The 18,961-nt window shown below is 41.8% G+C and overlaps 2 protein-coding genes across 4 annotated transcripts in view; both read left to right on the top strand.

The window, feature by feature from the left end:
- The window catches only part of LOC133468398 (estrogen-related receptor gamma-like), a 30,354-nt gene extending 18,165 nt beyond the window's left edge, over positions 1-12,189 (top strand). For all 3 annotated transcript variants that reach the window (XM_061754258.1, XM_061754255.1, XM_061754257.1), the window contains 4 exons: positions 3,420-3,533; positions 4,101-4,268; positions 8,713-8,982; positions 9,646-12,189. In XM_061754258.1, the coding sequence (XP_061610242.1) occupies positions 3,420-3,533; positions 4,101-4,268; positions 8,713-8,982; positions 9,646-9,890 (797 nt within the window). In that variant the 3' untranslated portion in view covers positions 9,891-12,189. The remainder of the gene's footprint in view (positions 1-3,419; positions 3,534-4,100; positions 4,269-8,712; positions 8,983-9,645) is intronic.
- si:ch211-57i17.5 (usherin) lies at positions 12,187-17,669 on the top strand. Its single transcript, XM_061754905.1, has 7 exons — positions 12,187-12,233; positions 14,393-14,481; positions 15,918-16,081; positions 16,147-16,245; positions 17,177-17,236; positions 17,303-17,458; positions 17,537-17,669. Exons 1-7 carry the CDS (start codon positions 12,187-12,189, stop codon positions 17,624-17,626), a joined length of 705 nt encoding a protein of 234 aa, XP_061610889.1. The 3' UTR covers positions 17,627-17,669.
- Positions 17,670-18,961: the final 1,292 nt, after the last annotated feature.

Below are 18,961 nucleotides of genomic sequence, written 5' to 3'. Positions count from 1 at the left end.
TACAAAATATTTTATAACAAAATTGGGTTTTTGTGAAAGTGTTTAAATGATAAAATGAAGTATTATTGTAGCCAAATATAGTATTCCAAAGACAACATATTTTTTGGTGACAAAATATAGAATTTCTATGACAAAATGCAATGATTTTTGTGACATTTTTGGGACAAATCTTTTGATTTTTTGTGACAAAATTTTATATTTTTGGAACAAAATGGAGCATTCCTGTGACAACGTCAATATTTGGGTGACAAAATATAACATTGCTATAACGAAGCTGCCTTTTTTTTTTTTTTTTACCAAATATTATATTATAATGACAACAAGTAGCAATGTTGTAACAATATACTGTATTATTATTCTGACCAAATAGTGGTTTAGTGACAAAATAATGCATTCTAGTGACAAAATGTAGCATATTCGTGGCAAAAGATACATGTAGTGATTTTGTGAGAAAAAAAAACTTTCTTTTGGACAAAATATAGCATTCTTTGAAGCATTACTAAGATAAAATAATGTTTTTTTGCCAAGATACTGCATTCTTATGTTAAAATACATACTCATGGCTCCTAAGTGGACTGCTCTGGTTGTCTTATAAGATGTTTTGCCTCTCATCCATGCAGGCTTCACCAGTTCATGCAGCTAGCCTGAGTTGGTATGGAAAAAGTCAACTATTTATGCTGCGAGTTAGAGGCACACCCCAAGCACAAATGCTATCATTCTTTTGGGAATGCAAAAAAGGACAGGCGGTCGATGAAGCCTGCTCGAACGAGAGGTGAAATGTCTTGTAAGACAACCAGAAGAGTCCGACGTTGTTGAAATGAGTCGGTCCACGCTGACATTTATACACACACACACACGCACACCTTTTTCTTAATGATCCTTTTTTTAATAGGCCATGAGCATCAGAAGCATCCTCTCGTCCTCTTTTCTCGCATCCCCCCTCCTCCGCTCTCGTAAATACCTCCAAATGCCTCGCGGGATTCCCAGACTTCCGTCAAATGCGAAGTCGCGCTCGCAACGGCGGCCGTAAGCACGCTCGTAACGCGCTTCAGTGCGCCTCGTGACGCCCTCCGCCCCTGGAGAGGGCGCAATAAAGGTCCAGACACTTTTAATTGGACCAGACTCAGTCGTAGGAGATGTGGAACTATAAAAAACAACAACAACAAAAACTGCTTTCTCCTTATAGAAGTATGTCATATTGTTTGTTGTTGTTGAGGAAATTCGACGATGTAAAGGAAAGCCTCCAATCAGAATAGCATACCGTATTAGTGTAGAAATACAACAAGAATCCTTCAATAAATGGGTTTCAAGCCTTAACATAAAAAGATGCATTTAATTGTTAAATAAATTGCATAGTACGCTTCAAAGTAAACATCTATGTTTACCCTAGTCACTTTAAAATGAACCTCGTTCGTAGTTTATGGTAATGAAATCAAATCAAATACTGTACATTTATAGATTGTAATTTAATATTATTTATAAAATTGAATTTAATTTGTCAGGTTTTCTATTGTTATTCAGTCTAGGCTGTAAAACCTATTTTGTTGTTGTTGTTTTAGCTCCAAATAGTAAGTTGATTCGTTGATGACATCATTGGTATTGTATCGATGACGTCATAGATCATTTTTCAGCACAGTACAGAGGTCCCCAACCTTTTTCACTCTTGAGACTAGTATCATGTAAAGACATATTTTGACAGACTGGCATAGAAACAAATAACAACAACTGATTCAAACTAGGACTAATCATTACGCTGAATGTAGTAGAAGTAATTCTTTGGAGCCCTGCGCTAGTTTTTCTCTTCAACTAGTAGGCCGCCCTCATCACGTAGCGTGTTTTGTAGCATTTTTAGCAATACAAATGTTAGCGTAAAACAAAATATAGCATAGCCGCAGATATGGGGTGCCGTTTGTTACATTCTCATATTGCTTTTGGTATTTTTAAGGGTGCTAAGCATGCCTGCGTCCGATTACCGGCGCCATGCAACAGTGTGTGTACATTTGTCACATAACGTGAGAAGTGTGGGATTGTTTGGAGTAGGGGCCACTTTTCCGGCGCCAAGGAAACGCGTGTCAGCCCGCTTGGGCAGAGGGACGCTCGTGAGCGCCCCCTCCTGAAACCCCACCCCCCACCCCACACACATGTCGAGACCCTCGAAAGCAGTGATGAAAGTGTCCCAAAATAGATCAAGAGATGCGAGAGTGCGTTTACGGCTGTTTGTTATCCGCACGAACTATTCCTGGCCTCGCTTCCTGTCAGCACATTCCAATGGTAAAGAGTTCCACTTCTTACACGCGCGCACTTGTTTACACACATGCACACACAGGTGGGTTCCCTTACTGGTATCTGTACTTGAGTATTTCATTTTCGTTTTAGTTGTATTCCCTACATTTGAAAACAGATGTGTGTATGTTTTACTCCTTACTTTGTCAAAATAGGCTTGTTACTTTTTTCAACGGCCACAGATGGCGACATAAAAAAAAATGGAGATGCGTAATGATTAAAAAACCAAAACATACAAGTGCAGTATGTCAAATGAGGCTTCAAAAACGTGAAAGATCAAGCAGTTCTCTCTGCTCTCGAACGTTAAGGGCGTGTCTGTCTGCTCTTCCGTCATTCGCTCTGTGATGTGCGCGCACTCACAGCCGACTACGAGGCGCTCTAAAGCGGCCACGCCAGCATACAATCCAACTGTGCGAACGAAGGTGCTCAAGTTCTTATATAGTAGGAGAGCAACTAATCATGCCGGACTCCAAAGTGCATTGCGAAGTGATATTTTAGCCACGCCCCAAATAATCTGGAAAAGTGGAATGGTGGTTTATCTTCAAACGTGTGTAATGTATTTAGAAACAAATCTGTGCATTCACTGTCCCATTCATTGTCTTTGATACAGTTTGTGAGTACTTTTGCCACCTCTGACAGACAGACAGGCAGGCGCGCGCACGCACGCACGCACGCACACACACACACACACACACACCGTCATGTGACCCTTGTACTGACACCTGCCAAGCACCCGGGCTAATCCACACTTAGTACTCGCTTCCCCTCCCGTGACATCATGGCCAGGTCACAGGGCAGCGAATCCATTTCTTTAATACCCTCCTCATCCTCTTCACTTCTAACCTTTAACCCCCCACTGCCAGTACCACCATCTGGACCACATATAACACAAGGATGTTTCCAATGGTGACTGAACATTTCGCACCACTGCATTTTTTCATGAAAAAACACCACATTTTACACCTTTGTAGAGAAGCACATCCTGCATATTGTCTTTAACATTGATGCATCAAAATATTGATTTGATCTACGATATACAAAGTACCACTGTTCTTATCTAATGCTTCGATGTTTGCTGAACTGCAAGTTTTTTCCTTTTTTTTTTTTGTTACTTTCACCTCAACGTTCGCTCGCAGGCGTGCGTCTGGATCGCGTTCGAGGCGGCCGGCAGAAGTACAAGCGCAGAATGGACACGGAGAACAGCGCCCCCTATCTCCACCTGCACAGCGTCCTGCCACACAAGAAAACATGTGAGTGCACCGTGGTGTCAGGAGCAACAGTCAGGATTACGTCACGCACGCATTACTGAAACACTCTCATGCGAGGCATATTGCGAGGCAATATAATAATATGTACTCATATACTGAAATGCTCTCACAAAATGCAGTAGTGTATGAGAGCATTTTAGCATCGTGTGAGTGTGTTTCAGTGTGTGTGCAAGCAAAGAACATTCAAAATTATGAGAGCGTTTCAGTAATGTCTTGTCTTCTTTTCCTTAAATCTATATGAGCAGAAAAAAGTAGTTATGTGTGAGAGCACTTGAGTAGTGTGTGAGAGCATTTCAGGAATGAGCGTTCCAATTTTGTTTGTGCACGCCCCAAAAATTCTGTTGCGTGTGAGACTGTTTCAGTAGTGTGTATGAGCGGAAAAAAATTGTAGTGTGAGAGCATTTCAGCAATGTGTGAGAGCATTCTGTTGTGTTTGTGCGCAAAAAAACAAAAACAAATTAATAATGAATGTATTCCGAGCGGTGCCCATGACGGCTCTCTCTCAAATATTTTAGCCCAGTTGACGGTGGAGTTGTGCTTGTGTTCCAGCGAGCGCCAACCAAGTGGTGTCGCTGCTGCTGCTGGCCGAACCCGATGCCATTTTGGCAATGGCCGACCCCACGGTGCCCGACAGCGACATCAAGGCGCTGACCACGCTGTGCGACCTGGCCGACCGGGAGCTGGTGGTCAACATCGGCTGGGCCAAACACATCCCAGGTACACGGTACAGCTCTCATCAGAGGGGAGGGGGGTCGTCGAAGTGGGGAGGCAACTGCCGCAGGGCCCTGAGCATTCCGTACCCTCCCCCCGTCGACTGATAATATCTGAAAGGAAATTTATGTTCGCCCAGCCCTCCATCGACCTAAAATATTGGGAAGGAAAATTCCACCCACCCCCCATTGACAAGTACATTTTGGAGGGGGCCACAAAGGTCCAGTGCTACACCCATGCTCATCAGCTCACGATTGTTGTGGTCAATAGGACACCCGGCCCGTGTGTGTGCGTGTGCCCGCGCTAATAAATTAACGGATGACCGCAAGCCACTTGGAAGTTGTAATGGACTTAAGAACACCTCTACTGCCATCTCTACCACTACAGTGGAACAACATTTTTTTGGTTTTAACAGAAAAAAATAGCACTGTATTAATAAAAACACAAAAGATCACGCAAACAAATAAAACATGTAGTTTCAGTTCGTATTGTCGTATTTGTTTTCTGCAAGACTACGTTGCATGTGCCCCACTACTCTAAACACCGTATTCTGATTAATATTGCATATGTGGAATAAGAATTAAACAGATTCATTCATCAATTTTCATCCATCTGAGGGGCCGCCATGTTAGGCAATATCGCCCTCTACATCACGACGTCCCTCGCGCTTGCGTTACGAACGTCACGTGACCAAACCCGTGTATGCTGCGCTAACTAGCAGGACGGGTTGATCACATTATGGTTTGAAGAAACTTTTTTAGTAGGAAGTACATTACGTACTTGGAATGTAGTTTATGTAACATAAGAGTCTGCGGCACCTGTTCCTGCTTTATCAGCGGCCGTTGTTCGTGCTTTAAACTTCACCATGGAAACACTTGTCTCTTTTGTTGATGTTTTCTCTCTGCACTGCTTACAATACAAACAAAGCATTCATGAGTGTGCATATCTGTCTCTGTGTGTGTGCGTGTGCGTGTGTGTGTGTGTGGGTGGATTCTAGCACAAACCCAAAGCAACCATTTGAGACTGTCTTGTGCTTGAGTGTTCTTCACCAGTGGAAGAGGAGCTTCGCCTCTCTTAGGGTCTTTGTGAAAAATCACAGCAACAACAATATTCATTTTATTATTTGTTCATTCACATATATATAATATAGTACTGACAGACTGTATAGGCAAAAAAAGAGCTTCTGGAATACAAATGATACATCGCTAAGACATACAAAACATACAATTCCAAAAAGCTTCGTTTGGCACTGCCATGACGTGGTGGGCTGTGTGACAGTCACACACGCGGGCGTCGCAGGGACCGCCGGGGGGCCGGTCCGAACGGCGCGAGCCATCTGAGTTCCCGGTCCCGAGGGCAGGTGACTACATCGGGGCCGCCTCCTCTGCTCGCGGGGACATTGACGCTGATGGAGGCTGAAGTGGTGCGGGGGCTTCAGTCGGCCGCACGAGCCAGAAGACCGCGCTTGCTTTTGGCCTTTCGGAGCTGGCTGTCGCATGGCTGTGTGACCATGACCATGACGATGATGATGATGGTGATGATACACCGACCCAACGCTAACAAGCACACTCTTGCTCATCTAGCACTTCTGTAGTAGTAGATGTTTGCCGCACTGGAAGATAACAGGGGCACAACTCAGTTTGCCCCACCGTAAGATTTCAGAGGCCGTCCCCCCGACCGTCATGGGGTTGCCCCTGCCTCGAGCTGTGCAAAGCTAAAGCATGTGCTAAGCTAAGGCATATGCTAGGCTAAATCATTTGCTGAGTTAGAATCATAGACAGATTGGACAGTTTTATTGGTGTGCCCCACCAATAAAACTTTGCCTCACCAATATGACTTTAGGGGCAAGTTTCTGATTTCTCCACCATAAGACTTGAGGGGCATTCCTCTGTATGCCCCACCAATAAAAACCTCAGGGATATTTCTCTGTTTGCCTCACCAATACGACTTTAGGTACACGTCTCTTATTTGTCCGCCACAAGACTTGAAGGGCACATCTCTGTTTGCCCCAACTCAGTGTTGTAGGGGGACTCCAAGACTTCAGAGGCACTTCGCTGTTTGCCGCACCATACGATATCAGGGGCACACCCTGTTTGGCCAATTATAGGATTTCAGAGGCATACTTCTGTTTGCCCAACCATAAAATTTCAGGGTCACTTCTCTGTTTGCCCCACGAGCAAGAATTGACATGTACTCCATTGTATATCCCACAGCGACACTTCTGTTTTCGTCACCATTAGATTTACCGGGCACTTTTCTGTGTACCCCACCAATAAGACTTTAGCAGCACTTCGGTGCCTATCCATGCAAGTCCCACGGCACTTCTGTTTACCTTCCGTAAGGTTTTTGGGGAATTTCTCGGTTTTCCCTACCAATAAGACTTGTCCCACCGTGACACTCCTGGTGCACTTCTGTTTTCCTTACCATTGGATTTTCGGGGAACGCCTCTGTTTGCCCTTTGAGACTCTTTTGTGATTACGGGCAATATAAATAAACGTGACTTGTCTTGCTTGAGTGGCACTTCTCTGTTTATGCGTGTGCCGTTTCCAGCCAAATGCCGAAACAGCTGATGTCGCTAAGCACACTCGTTCTCTGGCTTAACTTAACTATCACTTCATTAGCTGTTGAGTCATAACACAGATGGATGGTATCGATCCTGATCTGCTTGGTAACTCTCATAGACAATCAATCAGAGGCGGTAAAGCGCAATAAATCTTGACAAATGTCACTGATGCTGTCAAAAGCACAAACACCTAATCAGTGCCTCCCTCGCTCTCAAAAATTGCCTCTTTTATTACACTTAACACGTGTGTGTGTGTGTGTGTGCATGCCTGTAGTTTTTAATTATTTTCATGTTGTGTGTAATACTCAGTTAAAAGTGGCCGTGTCCTCAGAGTGTCATTAAATCTGCCACCACGTCGTCCTCTGTTCTCCATTGCACCAGTGACATGCGGCCAGGGTAGGCAAGTGAGGCAGAGCCTCACTGCCCCCTAGTGGTCTTTCCTTTCCACTGCATGTAAATCGTAAAGAAAACCTTATGATTACATTAAATTGTTCCATTTTAGTTCTATGGTCCGTCCTTTACATCGATTTTCTTTTTCAATCCAATAATATAAATGATTTCATCATTAAAATAGCTGAATTTTCATATTTCCTGTTCAAATGCATAGGAAGCGCAGCTACGACTCACGTTGAGTCATTGCTCCCATGATGCTTCAAGAGACCACGCACACATCCATTCAGGCAGGCTGTGATTGGTCCGTGGCTTCACACGAGAGACATTGGTGTTTCCTCATTACATCGCCAACAATATACGTTTTATCACACTTACTGACGTTTAACAGACTGGCTAATATATTTAATGAAAGTGTGTGACATTTAGTCTTTCTTATCGACCAGAAAAGCCACCAAAAGTGCAAAGTGGAGTCTGGTATGTATGGTGCCACAACCAGCATGTGGCAGTGTTGAGTTGAGCTTCATCAAGCTCCAGGCATCAATTGGACTGTCAGTCACGTGACGTAGTCAGTACCTCACCAATCATGAGCCCCACCGCACGTCACTGCTTTGCACCATCATACTGAGAGCTCTTTCTAATATTTTGCTTAGTTCAATAGTCTGATTTGTGTTCCACTAGAATGGCATGGCACGTTGAACTTTTTTTTAAATTAATAAAACATTTTTGATACAGTGTTGCCTTGACTTACGAGTTTTTTGAGTTACGAGCTGTTGCTTGGTCCATGGTTTGCTTTATTTTGCTCGTAGGGGTGCGACTACTATTTTAATATTCAATTAATCTTTCTATTATTTTTGTCGATTGATTGATGAATCGGGTAAACTAACATGTTTTCCATCCATTTATTGAAAAACAGGACATTTCAAAATTGACAGCGCAGAAAATGCACAAACTTAAAATTGATCATGGAGGACTACAGTAATCGGAGAATATTTACTGTTGAGTGGTTAACATTCTGTGGATTTAAACAATTTTAGGTTATACAAGGTCATGATTAATTGATTGTCAAAATAGTTGTCGATTAATTTGATAATCGATTCATTGTTAATAATTGTTGCACCACTGCTTGAGTAATGTAAAAAAAATATATATATATTGGAACAATTATGTTATTGTAATGCCCTCGCGCAGTCACCGATGTACTTTCAGCCACTTATTGAACGGGACAGACACACAAATCCAAAATGAAAACACTCGTAAGGAGCTGCTGTTGGCCACAACTCACACCCTGACGTTCACACGCAGGCTTCTGAAGTAATTCTCTAGGTCACACCCCTTAACGGCAGGCGTCCATCCAACACACCAAGGTCCGCCACACACCGAGCGACGTGGCCGAACGCGACTGAACTGAGTGGTCAACCGTCGTCCACTGTTTTTGCTGCGAATGGAAATTCGAATGCACGTGTTAAGCGACGGGTCTCCCGCGTGTGCTCGCAGGCTTCCCGTCGCTGTCGCTGGCCGACCAGATGAGCCTCCTGCAGAGCGGCTGGATGGAGATCCTGATCCTGCGCGTGGTCTTCCGCTCCCTCGCGTTGGACGAGCAGCTGGTGTACGCCGAGGACTACGTGATGGACCAGGACCAGTCCAAGATGGCCGGCCTGCTGGACCTCAACAATGCCATCCTGCAGCTGGTCAAGAAATACAAAAGCGTTAGACTGCAGAGGGAAGAATTCGTGCTCCTCAAGGCCATCGCGCTCGTCAACTCAGGTAGCCACGCGATCGCTTGCTATTGTCCAATGGAGATTTTGCGTTCGAGGCAAAAGAGATAAGGGATCATGTGAATAAAAAAAGCGGGGGTTACTGCAAATAATGGGGGATAGGTTCCCCCCAAAAACCAGGGAATAGGTGAATTTGTGAATTCAGAACCGCGATTATGTGGGGGTCCGCTATAAAATAATAATAATTTAGGCAAATAAAAATGGTTGGTATTACTAATTATCATTAATAAAAGATGCTTGGAAATTCTGCCAAATGATACTAAGTTATAATCCTACTGATTGTCAATGTCGTGGGGCACGCCCTTGTTTGCCCCACGTATGATTTCCAGGGCATTCTACTGCATATAAAGAAATTAATACAAATTTGAGGGGCAATCCCATGTTTGCCCAACCACAAGATTTCAGGGGCCCGCCCTTGTTTGTCCCATTGTAATCTCCGGTACGCACCACCACAAGCTTTGAGATGCACTCCACATTATTGTTTCTTGTTGGGTTTTTGCAGTCTACTTCCAGTATTTACTCTAATCCCATCACGTTTTTATTCACTGTTAAAAATATATAGAGTCTCTCTATTGTGGATTTTCACCTATTGTGTATTGGTCTGGAACGTCTCCCGCTTGATTGATTCTCCGTTTTGTTTTCTGACCCACAGACTCGGTGCACATCGAGGACTCTGAGGCAGTCCAGCACCTCCAGGACGTCCTTCACGAGGCCTTACAGGACTACGAGGTTGCCCAGCATGCGCAGGACCCTCGACGGGCCGGCAAGCTGATCATGAGCCTCCCTCTGTTGCGGCAGACGGCCGCCCGAGCCGTGCAGCACTTCTGCGGCATTAAGCGGGACGGGCGCGTGCCCATGCACAAACTCTTCCTGGAGCTACTAGAGGCCAAAGCCTGAACGTGAGAAGACGCTCCGACACCGTGAAGGATCACAAAGCTTCCACTTTTAGATACAGTGCTACCTTGACTTACCTGTGCCCCAACTTATGAGTTGTTTTATTTATTATTATTTTTTTTAATGCTATGTGTTGCCAGTCAAAATTTGAGGTATGAATAGTTTTAGACGCGGTGTTGCTCGAGTGCAGTGAAAAAAACGAAACAATTAAGGCACTGACTTGAGGGGTACTCCACCATAAGATTTACTCATTTTCATGTTAAATTAGCATCAATTACAGTGTCCCCTGCTACATTGCGTTTTACCCTTCATGCCCTCACAAGATCGTTTTTTTTTTTTTTTAAGAGATTGTTTTTTTTCAGGGTAATTGGATCAGGATATCCCTCGTTTCTTCTTTTTTTTTTTTAACCTGATTCCCTGCTTATTCACATTTCCCCCCATTTTTTTTCATGTACTGTCAATTATTCTCAGATTTTCGCCAGTCTCGGTCGAGCTCGGCCCCTATTTTCTGTGAATAGCGGGGATCCACTGTATGCTTACTCACTGTAATGCCCTCGCATGTGGGCAAGGGGAGCCACAGTCGCTGATGCACTTACAGCTATTTTTTGAACTGGACAAACATTCAAACAGACAACTAAAAAATGAGAACATTTGCTGTAAGGAGCTGCTGTAGGCCACAGCCCACGAACAGACGCTCGCACGCAGATTAACTGACTCCAGCTCCTGATGGGCCACGCCCCTTAAAAGGCACACATGCAACACTAAAGTTGCTGTTGTGACTTTTCATCTTAATTATAAGTAAGTCATAAATCAAGGTACCACTGTATTGTTGTTGTTTTATTTTTTTCAAAATTTATGTGACTTCCTGCAAAGTAGTCAGTGGGCAAAGCACATGCAGGATTACTTGAAGACCCCTCGTGGACGCGCTCATCCTTCCGGCATGCATTTGATTTCTTCACGGGGACAAAGTCCAAAAGTCTCGCCAAAAAGACTCTTGCTTCAGGAAACCAGCAACGTGAGGGAACGTGGCCTCGAGGACTTTCAGGGAGAGAAACTGTGCTTCTGCAGAGTGATATTTATTTGAAGAAAAAGTGGATTTACTTGTAGCACTGATCATCAAATGAATGCAACCTCCAGCCTGTGGGCCAAACACGGCCCACTGCAGCACCTCTATTAACCAAACCTCAGAGATTAACGATCTTCTAAAGAGCCCAAAAACATTTAACCCGCAAATGTTCATAATATAGAATAATATCTTCTTCTTTATTTTTTACTTATAAATTTATTATGGCCTTTGGAGGACTTTTTAAGGTTCCACGTACCTGTTCTAAATGTACATACAATATACAACTTAATAATTGTAATATGGTAACCATAACTTATGAGACCTCGTTCTTGTGGAAATTTAGTAGGATTTCGTTGGGGAAAATTTTTTGGGGTGAAATTTGTAGAAGATCATCCAGGACATGATTATCTGCAAAGGTTGAATTAAGGCAACTGGACTCTTCTTGTTTGTTGTTTGTATCCAAAAGACTTCTTCGGTTCTAAATTTCCGGTGGGTGTGAGAAAATCTAACAATTTAGTGTTTATTTTTTTAAAACAAAGAAGAAAAAAAACAACACCACCAAAAATATTTTTCTTAATGGTTCAGCTAACACCACCATTATATTTCAAGGGCACTCCACTGTTGTGCCCCACCATACACTCCCGCCATGTTTGTAGACTGTTACGGGTGGGGCACACCTCTGTTTGCACCAACATAAGAATTCAGGGAGAGGGTCTCAACTGTTGGCCCCAACATGAGATTTTAGGGGCACTTCACTATTTGCCCAAACAAATGTATTTTAGACTGTTTGCCCCAATGACTGAACACTTTTTAGTCCAGTTTGTAATAGCATTCTTATGTTGTTGATTTTTTGGGGGTGTGATTTCCTACTAAATTCCTGCGGGAACACATGTAGGTACGTGTAAAACGCTAACAGTCCCTTCTCTGGTCTACGTCAATGTGTGCACCACTTTTCCCCCTCATATGTATGACGCATCGTACCAACGTTTTAGTTCGCTAGCGTGCTTTGTGTGGAGATTCTTGAACTATGGCAAATATTCTGTCGTTAAATGAAGTGTGCTCCCTACTAAATTCGATGCATTAAAACTTCATAAAATGTTCCAGATTTGACGGTAAAACTGTATTCCCTGTATTTGTTTGTTTTTGCATCACGTGTATGTTGTGTCTTATGCCAGGGGAAATGCTTGTCGTTTGTTTCTCAGGTGAATATTTGGGCAATAAAGACTATCCCCTATGCTTTGTCGTCTTTTCACACTCAACAGCGACAAACGTGCTAAAAGGTATCGGCACTTTACTTGAGTATTGACAGTAAAACTTCTTTTTTTGTACTATTTTACTGTATTTATTGTACATTCAGCGTCTGTACTTTTGTACTTCTACTTCAGTGTATGAGTTAAATCACTATTCCTTTTTTTCTTCTTCTACAAGTACTTCTGTACTTCTACTTAAGTGCCACCTCGAGGCCCATCACGGCCCCGTCAGACTGATTTTTTTAAAATGAATGCACGTAAGAACGTCTGCAGGGATCGTCGGTCATCAGAAGACGCTGACTCATGGCTTAGTCATACAGGCAAGAGACAAGGCATGGGAAAGTCTTGTTTTCTTTCATCTGTACATGAGCTAAGGGGTGTTACGTTTGCGTTGCAATCAAATTAGAGTTACGATTTAGACTTTTGGATTAGGTTAGGGTTTTCATTAGTGTCTCGGGTTAGGATAGGGTTTCAGTTTATGTTTACGTTAGGGTAGAGGTGTGGTTTCGGTTTAGGATAGGGTTTTTGTTCGTGTTTTCAATTGCGTAGGTTGGTTTTCATTCAGGTTTTGCTTACTGTTTAGGTTAAGGCAGTGATTCCCGAAGCACGCGTGGTTTGCCAAAGAATCACTGAATTTTATCTTCAAACTGTACATAATGTTACATTGGCAAAAGTTTTTTTTGTAATATTAAACTATTAAGCACAATTAATTGGCATTTAACCTTTGAGAACTTTTTCTTTTCAAACTTTTATTTAGGTACAGTTTTTTATTTAACATTTATGTGCAATTTAATTTGAATCATTAAGTACATGTTTAGTCCTATATTTAAACGCGGTGCTAATGTTCAAACTGTGAATAATATAGTGGCTGTGATTTTTATTTCTTTTTTTAAACTGCCTCATCACACTTGGGCCAAAATCCTAGTGTCCCTTAATTTTGGGCATGAAGGTAGTATTTGGAAAGCCAAGTATTTTTTTGAGGTTCGAGAAGTTTCGTTTTGTTTATTTATTTATTTTTACTGGTTAGGGTAAGATTTAGGTTTGGGCTTACATTGGTCTGGTTATGGTTTTTTTTTTGGTTAGGGTTGGGACAGGGTTTAGGTTTGGTTTTAGGCTAGTTTTGTTTTCGTCAGCGGTTGGGTCAGGGTTGGTTTAGGGCTAAGTTTAAGCTTTGTGTTAGGGTGAAACTATAATGTCTTAAAATAAACGTCATTTCATTGTGCAGTGCAGAACGCACTAAAACTAGAGCGTAAAACTGGAGAGGTGTCCTGGCCGGTCTGCTAATTTGATCTCGGGACCACTAAGATCACTGAAACACACTCATCACCAAGACTGAGGTCTTCAGTCACAGAACACTAGATGGCGTTGTGCAGTTGTAATACCGCACAGTAAAGTACTATACTGTCTCGTAGTATATTGTATTCTGACACAGGACATCAGTGACGCAGCTTTTTAGTGACATCATGTGGTCACATTTTGTTCATGCTTGAAAACCCATTTCTAAAATCAATAATATAATTTATATCATAATTTCAATAAAAGATATAATCGGAAATCCTATTATTGTACATTATTAATAATGATAATCACATTTTGTTATCTTATGAATTAGGTTTTGTATGTATACGTTTTTTTCTCTATTTTTAACACCTGTTTTCATTTAATGATTTTTTAATGAGTTAAAAATGTTTTTATATGCACATCATTACATTATTTTAAATTGAACATTTACCCTCACAGGGTAAACTAAAATAATAAATACTGGAAATCAGATCTTTAAAAAAAATACAATAAAATAAATCCTACTCCCCCAAAAAATCCAATGCAAATCAATGCAACTTTCAATATTTACTTTACTATGACAAATATTATGAGTGATGATGCAATTACAGACATTAGGTGATTGGTGGTGTGACATTTAATGAGTCATGTGACACACACACTCACACAGGCACAGTGCATGAGTAGGTTCTAAGGGACACGAGGGTGGTATTGGTAACACCACGCCTCTTCAGGTAAGCTGACACCTGCTGGTTGCTATGGAGATGCTAAGCAAAGCCTGATGGGATGTCAGACCAAACACATGCCCCAACACAAACAATTTCTTGTTAGAAATTGTGGTGTTGTAGAGAGCATTTTGTGTGTTTGGAAATCTTAACGTCAAGTGTAAAATCTTGATGTGGCAACAGGCGACGTCCTGGAGGCCCAACTGGTCTTCGGCCTTCTGATGTGTCGCACAGGAACCCCGGCAAAGATCCCAACACGGACCTCAGCACCGGTGAGCTAGTCATATGTACCTTTTCTCTTGTACAGACAATTATTTTAATTTGATCAGATTCATGATAATATTTTTAAACCTATACTTCATCTATCTAATTGACTTTAAGTTGTGCATTTTGGTAGTTGGGCCTTTAGTGGTGACTTACCCGACTTATAATAATCAATATTTACAAATCTAATAACATGATAAAAACATCAAACATTTCAACAAAATACCTCCCAGCCAGATGAGGTGCTGATTATTAAATGTATTGTTTTTGTTAGTTGAAATTGGCTGTGACAAGTTTTGCTCAGAGCAACCAAACAAATTTAATATCTAATTGGTTAAAGTCTCATTGCACTACTGAAATGTTAAGATCTTTTTTTTTTTTTTTATTATTATTGTGCTTGGTTTTGAGCACTGTGTGTGTGATAAAACATGAATTACATATAATACTATGTGTTTGCAGGTTAGAAAGTGGCCCATGTGGACATACAGTTGTCTCTAGTTACTCAATTAGCTACTGTGTCATGCATGCATGATCACATTTCTCACACACACGAACGAACCCACGCGCACACTACAATATTAGCATTAACTTTATGCTATATTTGTGGCCCCCACACCACAAGAGATGTGAAAACAGGCATTCATATCAATACCAGTGAATGCTATTCTGTGGTGTGCATTTTTATTTTTTTTGTGTTGTGTGGGGACCACAAATATGGGAAACTTTATAAGATAAATATATGTCTATACACTTGTTTTTATCACTGTATAAGGACAAACACATTTTGACAATGAGGACAATCATGATCATGGCTCTTGCAATGTGGGGACCACAAACATGGAAAAACTTCGTTGGATAAATGTGTGTGTATACGCTGGTATTCGTCACTGTCTGAGGACAAACAGGTTTTGACGTCATATGGGGACCACAAATATGGGGAAACCTCATCAGATAAATATATGTATGCATGCACTAGTATTTATCACTGTATGAGGACAAACACATTTTGATGTCTTGAGGACCTCTTGTAATGTGAGGACCACAAATATGGGAAACCTCTTCCGAGAAATGCATGTATGCATACACTAGTATTTATCACTGTATGAGGACAAACACATTTTGATGTTTTGAGGACTCCTTGTAATGTGGGGACCACAAATACGGGAAAGCAGTAAAGAGAAATGTATTCATCTGTATGAGGACAAACGTGTTCTGACGTCATGAGGACCTCTCGCAATATGGGGACCACAGACACACACCTCATAAGATGAATGCAGATAAAGAAAGTCACACATCCCTTCGGAATGGCATTGAGGTTTCCGATATTTATGCCCCCCTTGATGTGTCCAAAAAGGAGGGACAACTATCCGTTAAAAAGTAAACCCAGACTTATTTTTGGGTGACCACAAATGCTTCGTGTTTTGGACGCCAATCTTCCCTCCAGATCCCACAAGCCCTGCCCCTCCAGAGGGACCAATGGGAGGCGAGCGGGTGGAAGCTGATCAAGATGATCGGCGTCCAGTTTTTCAGGAGCTGTGGTTCATCGTGGTGATGGCGGCCGTCGGCCTGCTGCTGATGGCCATCGTGTTAGGGGTGGCCCTCCACAAGGTGACCACTTCCACGAGTCGCTTTATTAGGTACACTGGATGACATCCAATAAAAACGTGCTGCAGGCGCTGAACAAAGCCCCCTTGACCAGAGAGAGACCCCCCCTGGTGGCCATGCAGAAGCGAAGCCCGATGGCCGTTTATCCAGCCAGCAACTCCGTTTTGGTGAGACCCTAGACCATATTTGCCCTTATCCTTTCCACTGTAGAATAAAACCTAAAAAAAATAAAATAAATAAATAAAATGTAATTTTTTTTTTTTTTTTTAAATAATAATGATAATACCAGTCATTTATATATAGAGAGAGTAAACAGAACAGTACAAAGTTTCTAAAGCAAACATACTATGGAAACTTCTTTAAAAAAAAAATAGTAAAAAAATCAAAATCAAACAACCACGAACTATAAACTACAAATACAATTATAAATAAAAACTTAAATTAGAATGTGCAATAACAAAACATTAAATAGAAATAAACAAAAATAAATGTGAAACCACAAGTAAAAGATTTATGTAAAATATTTTTAAAGATTAATATTCATACTAAATGATTGGTGCAAAGATACCACACAAAAAGGCTAGTGACAATACTAGAAAATGCTCAAATGTAAATAAAGCCAAAGGAATATTAAAGTAAAACAAATTTGTAAATTGTGGAAAAAAAAAAGAGATTTGATTCAAATAAAAATGAAAATAAATTACCTTGAAATAACAAATCACAGTACAGTGAACCCCCATTCATCGCGGGTTAAATATTCAACTAAACAAAATTTCATCTGACAAAAGCCTGCTAGCTTAATGCTAACATATAATGCGAAATGCAATAGACAGGCTTTCCGAAATTAGCATATATGTCACAGTAATTCTAACTTTTCATACAACTGCTAATTTAACACACGGCGCAAAAACATACTGTACAAAGAGATGATATACAACAATATTCACAGGCATTTGTCTGGTCTATCGAAAGAACGACTGCTACTTCAGATTAGATTCTCTGTGTCTTCTTGCTGTAAATTACATCGCATCATTTATCCGCTTGAATTACATATTGAAGCTTTTTGGTGCAAAAACCATCATTGTGTTGTCGTTCCAGTTTGACACGGCGGGCGTGGTCAGCAGCGTGATGCTGAAGTCCTTCACCATGAAGATAGAGGTAACGCACCGGCCCAGCCGCGTACGTCGCCATGGCAACGACTTTTAGAACCTCTCTCGCCACCAGGAGGCGCTGGAGGCCAAATGCGAGGACACGCCTGCTCAGGGTGTAGAAGAAGGAGGAGGGCGCGGGAATTCGTTAAAGCGCAGTGTCAGCCAGGTGATGGACGGGAAGTCGTTGGCGGAGGCGTGGGGCCCCACCATGGGACATGACAGCGGAATGGTGCGCGAGCTCACACAGCTATGGAAAGCCGTTCCAGCCGTTCCATTACTGTTTTGAATTGCTCTCCTCCGTCAACAGTTCATGGACGACGAGGAGTTTGTGGACAGCGTCAAAGGCTTCAGCACCGTTAGGAAGGAGCACACCATGTTCACAGACACCAACTTGTGAGGCAATGAAACGCCAAGTGCCAAGAGTGGCGTGGATGGACACCGTTGGTAATACCACAATTGACGCCCTTCCCTCAAAAAGGTTTAGAATTGCCTATAGATGCCACAAGATGGCAGCAAAGCACCCCTTTTGTACTAGATGGCGCTTGAGTATGTATAATAGAAGCTCCTCCCCTAACATAGTTCATTGGCACCAAGATATCGCCAAAGCATGACTACCTCTATATTGGTCATTTTTAAACTAAAAATTAATTAATTGTGACAATTGTGAAATTCAGTACAAATGATTCTTTTTACATGCTTATTAACCATAGTTGTAATTTTATCCAGCTTCATCTTTAAATTACATAATAATGGGAGTACAAGGACATACTGTATGAATGTTTTCTTTTTTTGTTTGTTTTTGTTTTTTTAGCGGTGCCGTGCATGGGATGAGTTGGAAACTATTATGGAGGTTAAAAAAAAAAAGCCTCAAGCGTCTTATTTGCAACCAAAGCAACCAATGGGCTCTTTGCACGTAATCTCCCGCACTGCCGAATTACGAATTGTGTTATTCTACGGGCGGGGTTTGCAGAACTTGCTCAAACTAGCAATCGCAGACGTATATCGTCTTTGTATCCGGCTCCAAAACTTAGAGTAGTCCGCGGACTTTAAGATGTACAGTACTGTGAAAAAGTATTGGCCCCCTTCTGAAATTGCATAGTTTCCCCACTTTAAAATCATCAAACAAATGTAAATATCAGACAAATATTACCCAAGGGAACTTAAAATGCTGTTTTTACAGCTGGAATCCACTTTTTCTTTGTCAAAAATAATTTTTAAAAAAATAATAAAAAATTCACCGAAGCCAATACTAGAGATGACAAAATGCTGATTAAGCCCCTCAGCTCTTCTAACATCTTGCTGTATTCTTCAATATATATTTATTTTAATACTCCTGGGTTGGGTTTCCTGCCACATCCCCAATAACATGCATGGTAAGTTAATTAAAGACTCTGAATTGCCCGTAGGTGTGAATATAAGTGTGAATGGTTGTTTGTTTCTATGTGCCCTGCTATTGGCTGGCGACCAGTTCAGGGTGTACCCCACCTCTCACCCGAAGATAGCTGGGATAGGCTCCAGCACGCCCGCGACCCTAGTGAGGAAAAGCGGTACAGAAAATGGATGGAATATTTAGTGAATGCCCGATTCATTTCCCACGCTGGCCCAGTTGGCGGCACACCGAAAATTATGTAGAAGGAAGTCTTCCCAGGAGTGGCCGGCCTACAAAGATTTCCCCAAGAGAACAGCAATGACTCATCCAGGAAGCAACAAAGGAATTTAGGACTACTCGTAA

Source organism: Phyllopteryx taeniolatus, chromosome 18 (assembly GCF_024500385.1).
Source record: "Phyllopteryx taeniolatus isolate TA_2022b chromosome 18, UOR_Ptae_1.2, whole genome shotgun sequence".
NCBI lineage: Eukaryota > Metazoa > Chordata > Actinopteri > Syngnathiformes > Syngnathidae > Phyllopteryx > Phyllopteryx taeniolatus.
Note: the sequence above shows the minus strand (reverse complement) of the source record. Positions and strands in the feature narration are given on the sequence as shown.

Coding starts and splice junctions, on each gene's coding strand:
- si:ch211-57i17.5 (XM_061754905.1), top strand. CDS start 12,187: ATGCTTTGTCGTCTTTTCACACTCAACAGCGACAAACGTGCTAAAAG. Junction 16,082..16,146: donor TAGGGGTGGCCCTCCACAAG/GTGACCACTTCC, acceptor AACGTGCTGCAG/GCGCTGAACAAAGCCCCCTT. Junction 17,459..17,536: donor TGGGACATGACAGCGGAATG/GTGCGCGAGCTC, acceptor CTCCGTCAACAG/TTCATGGACGACGAGGAGTT.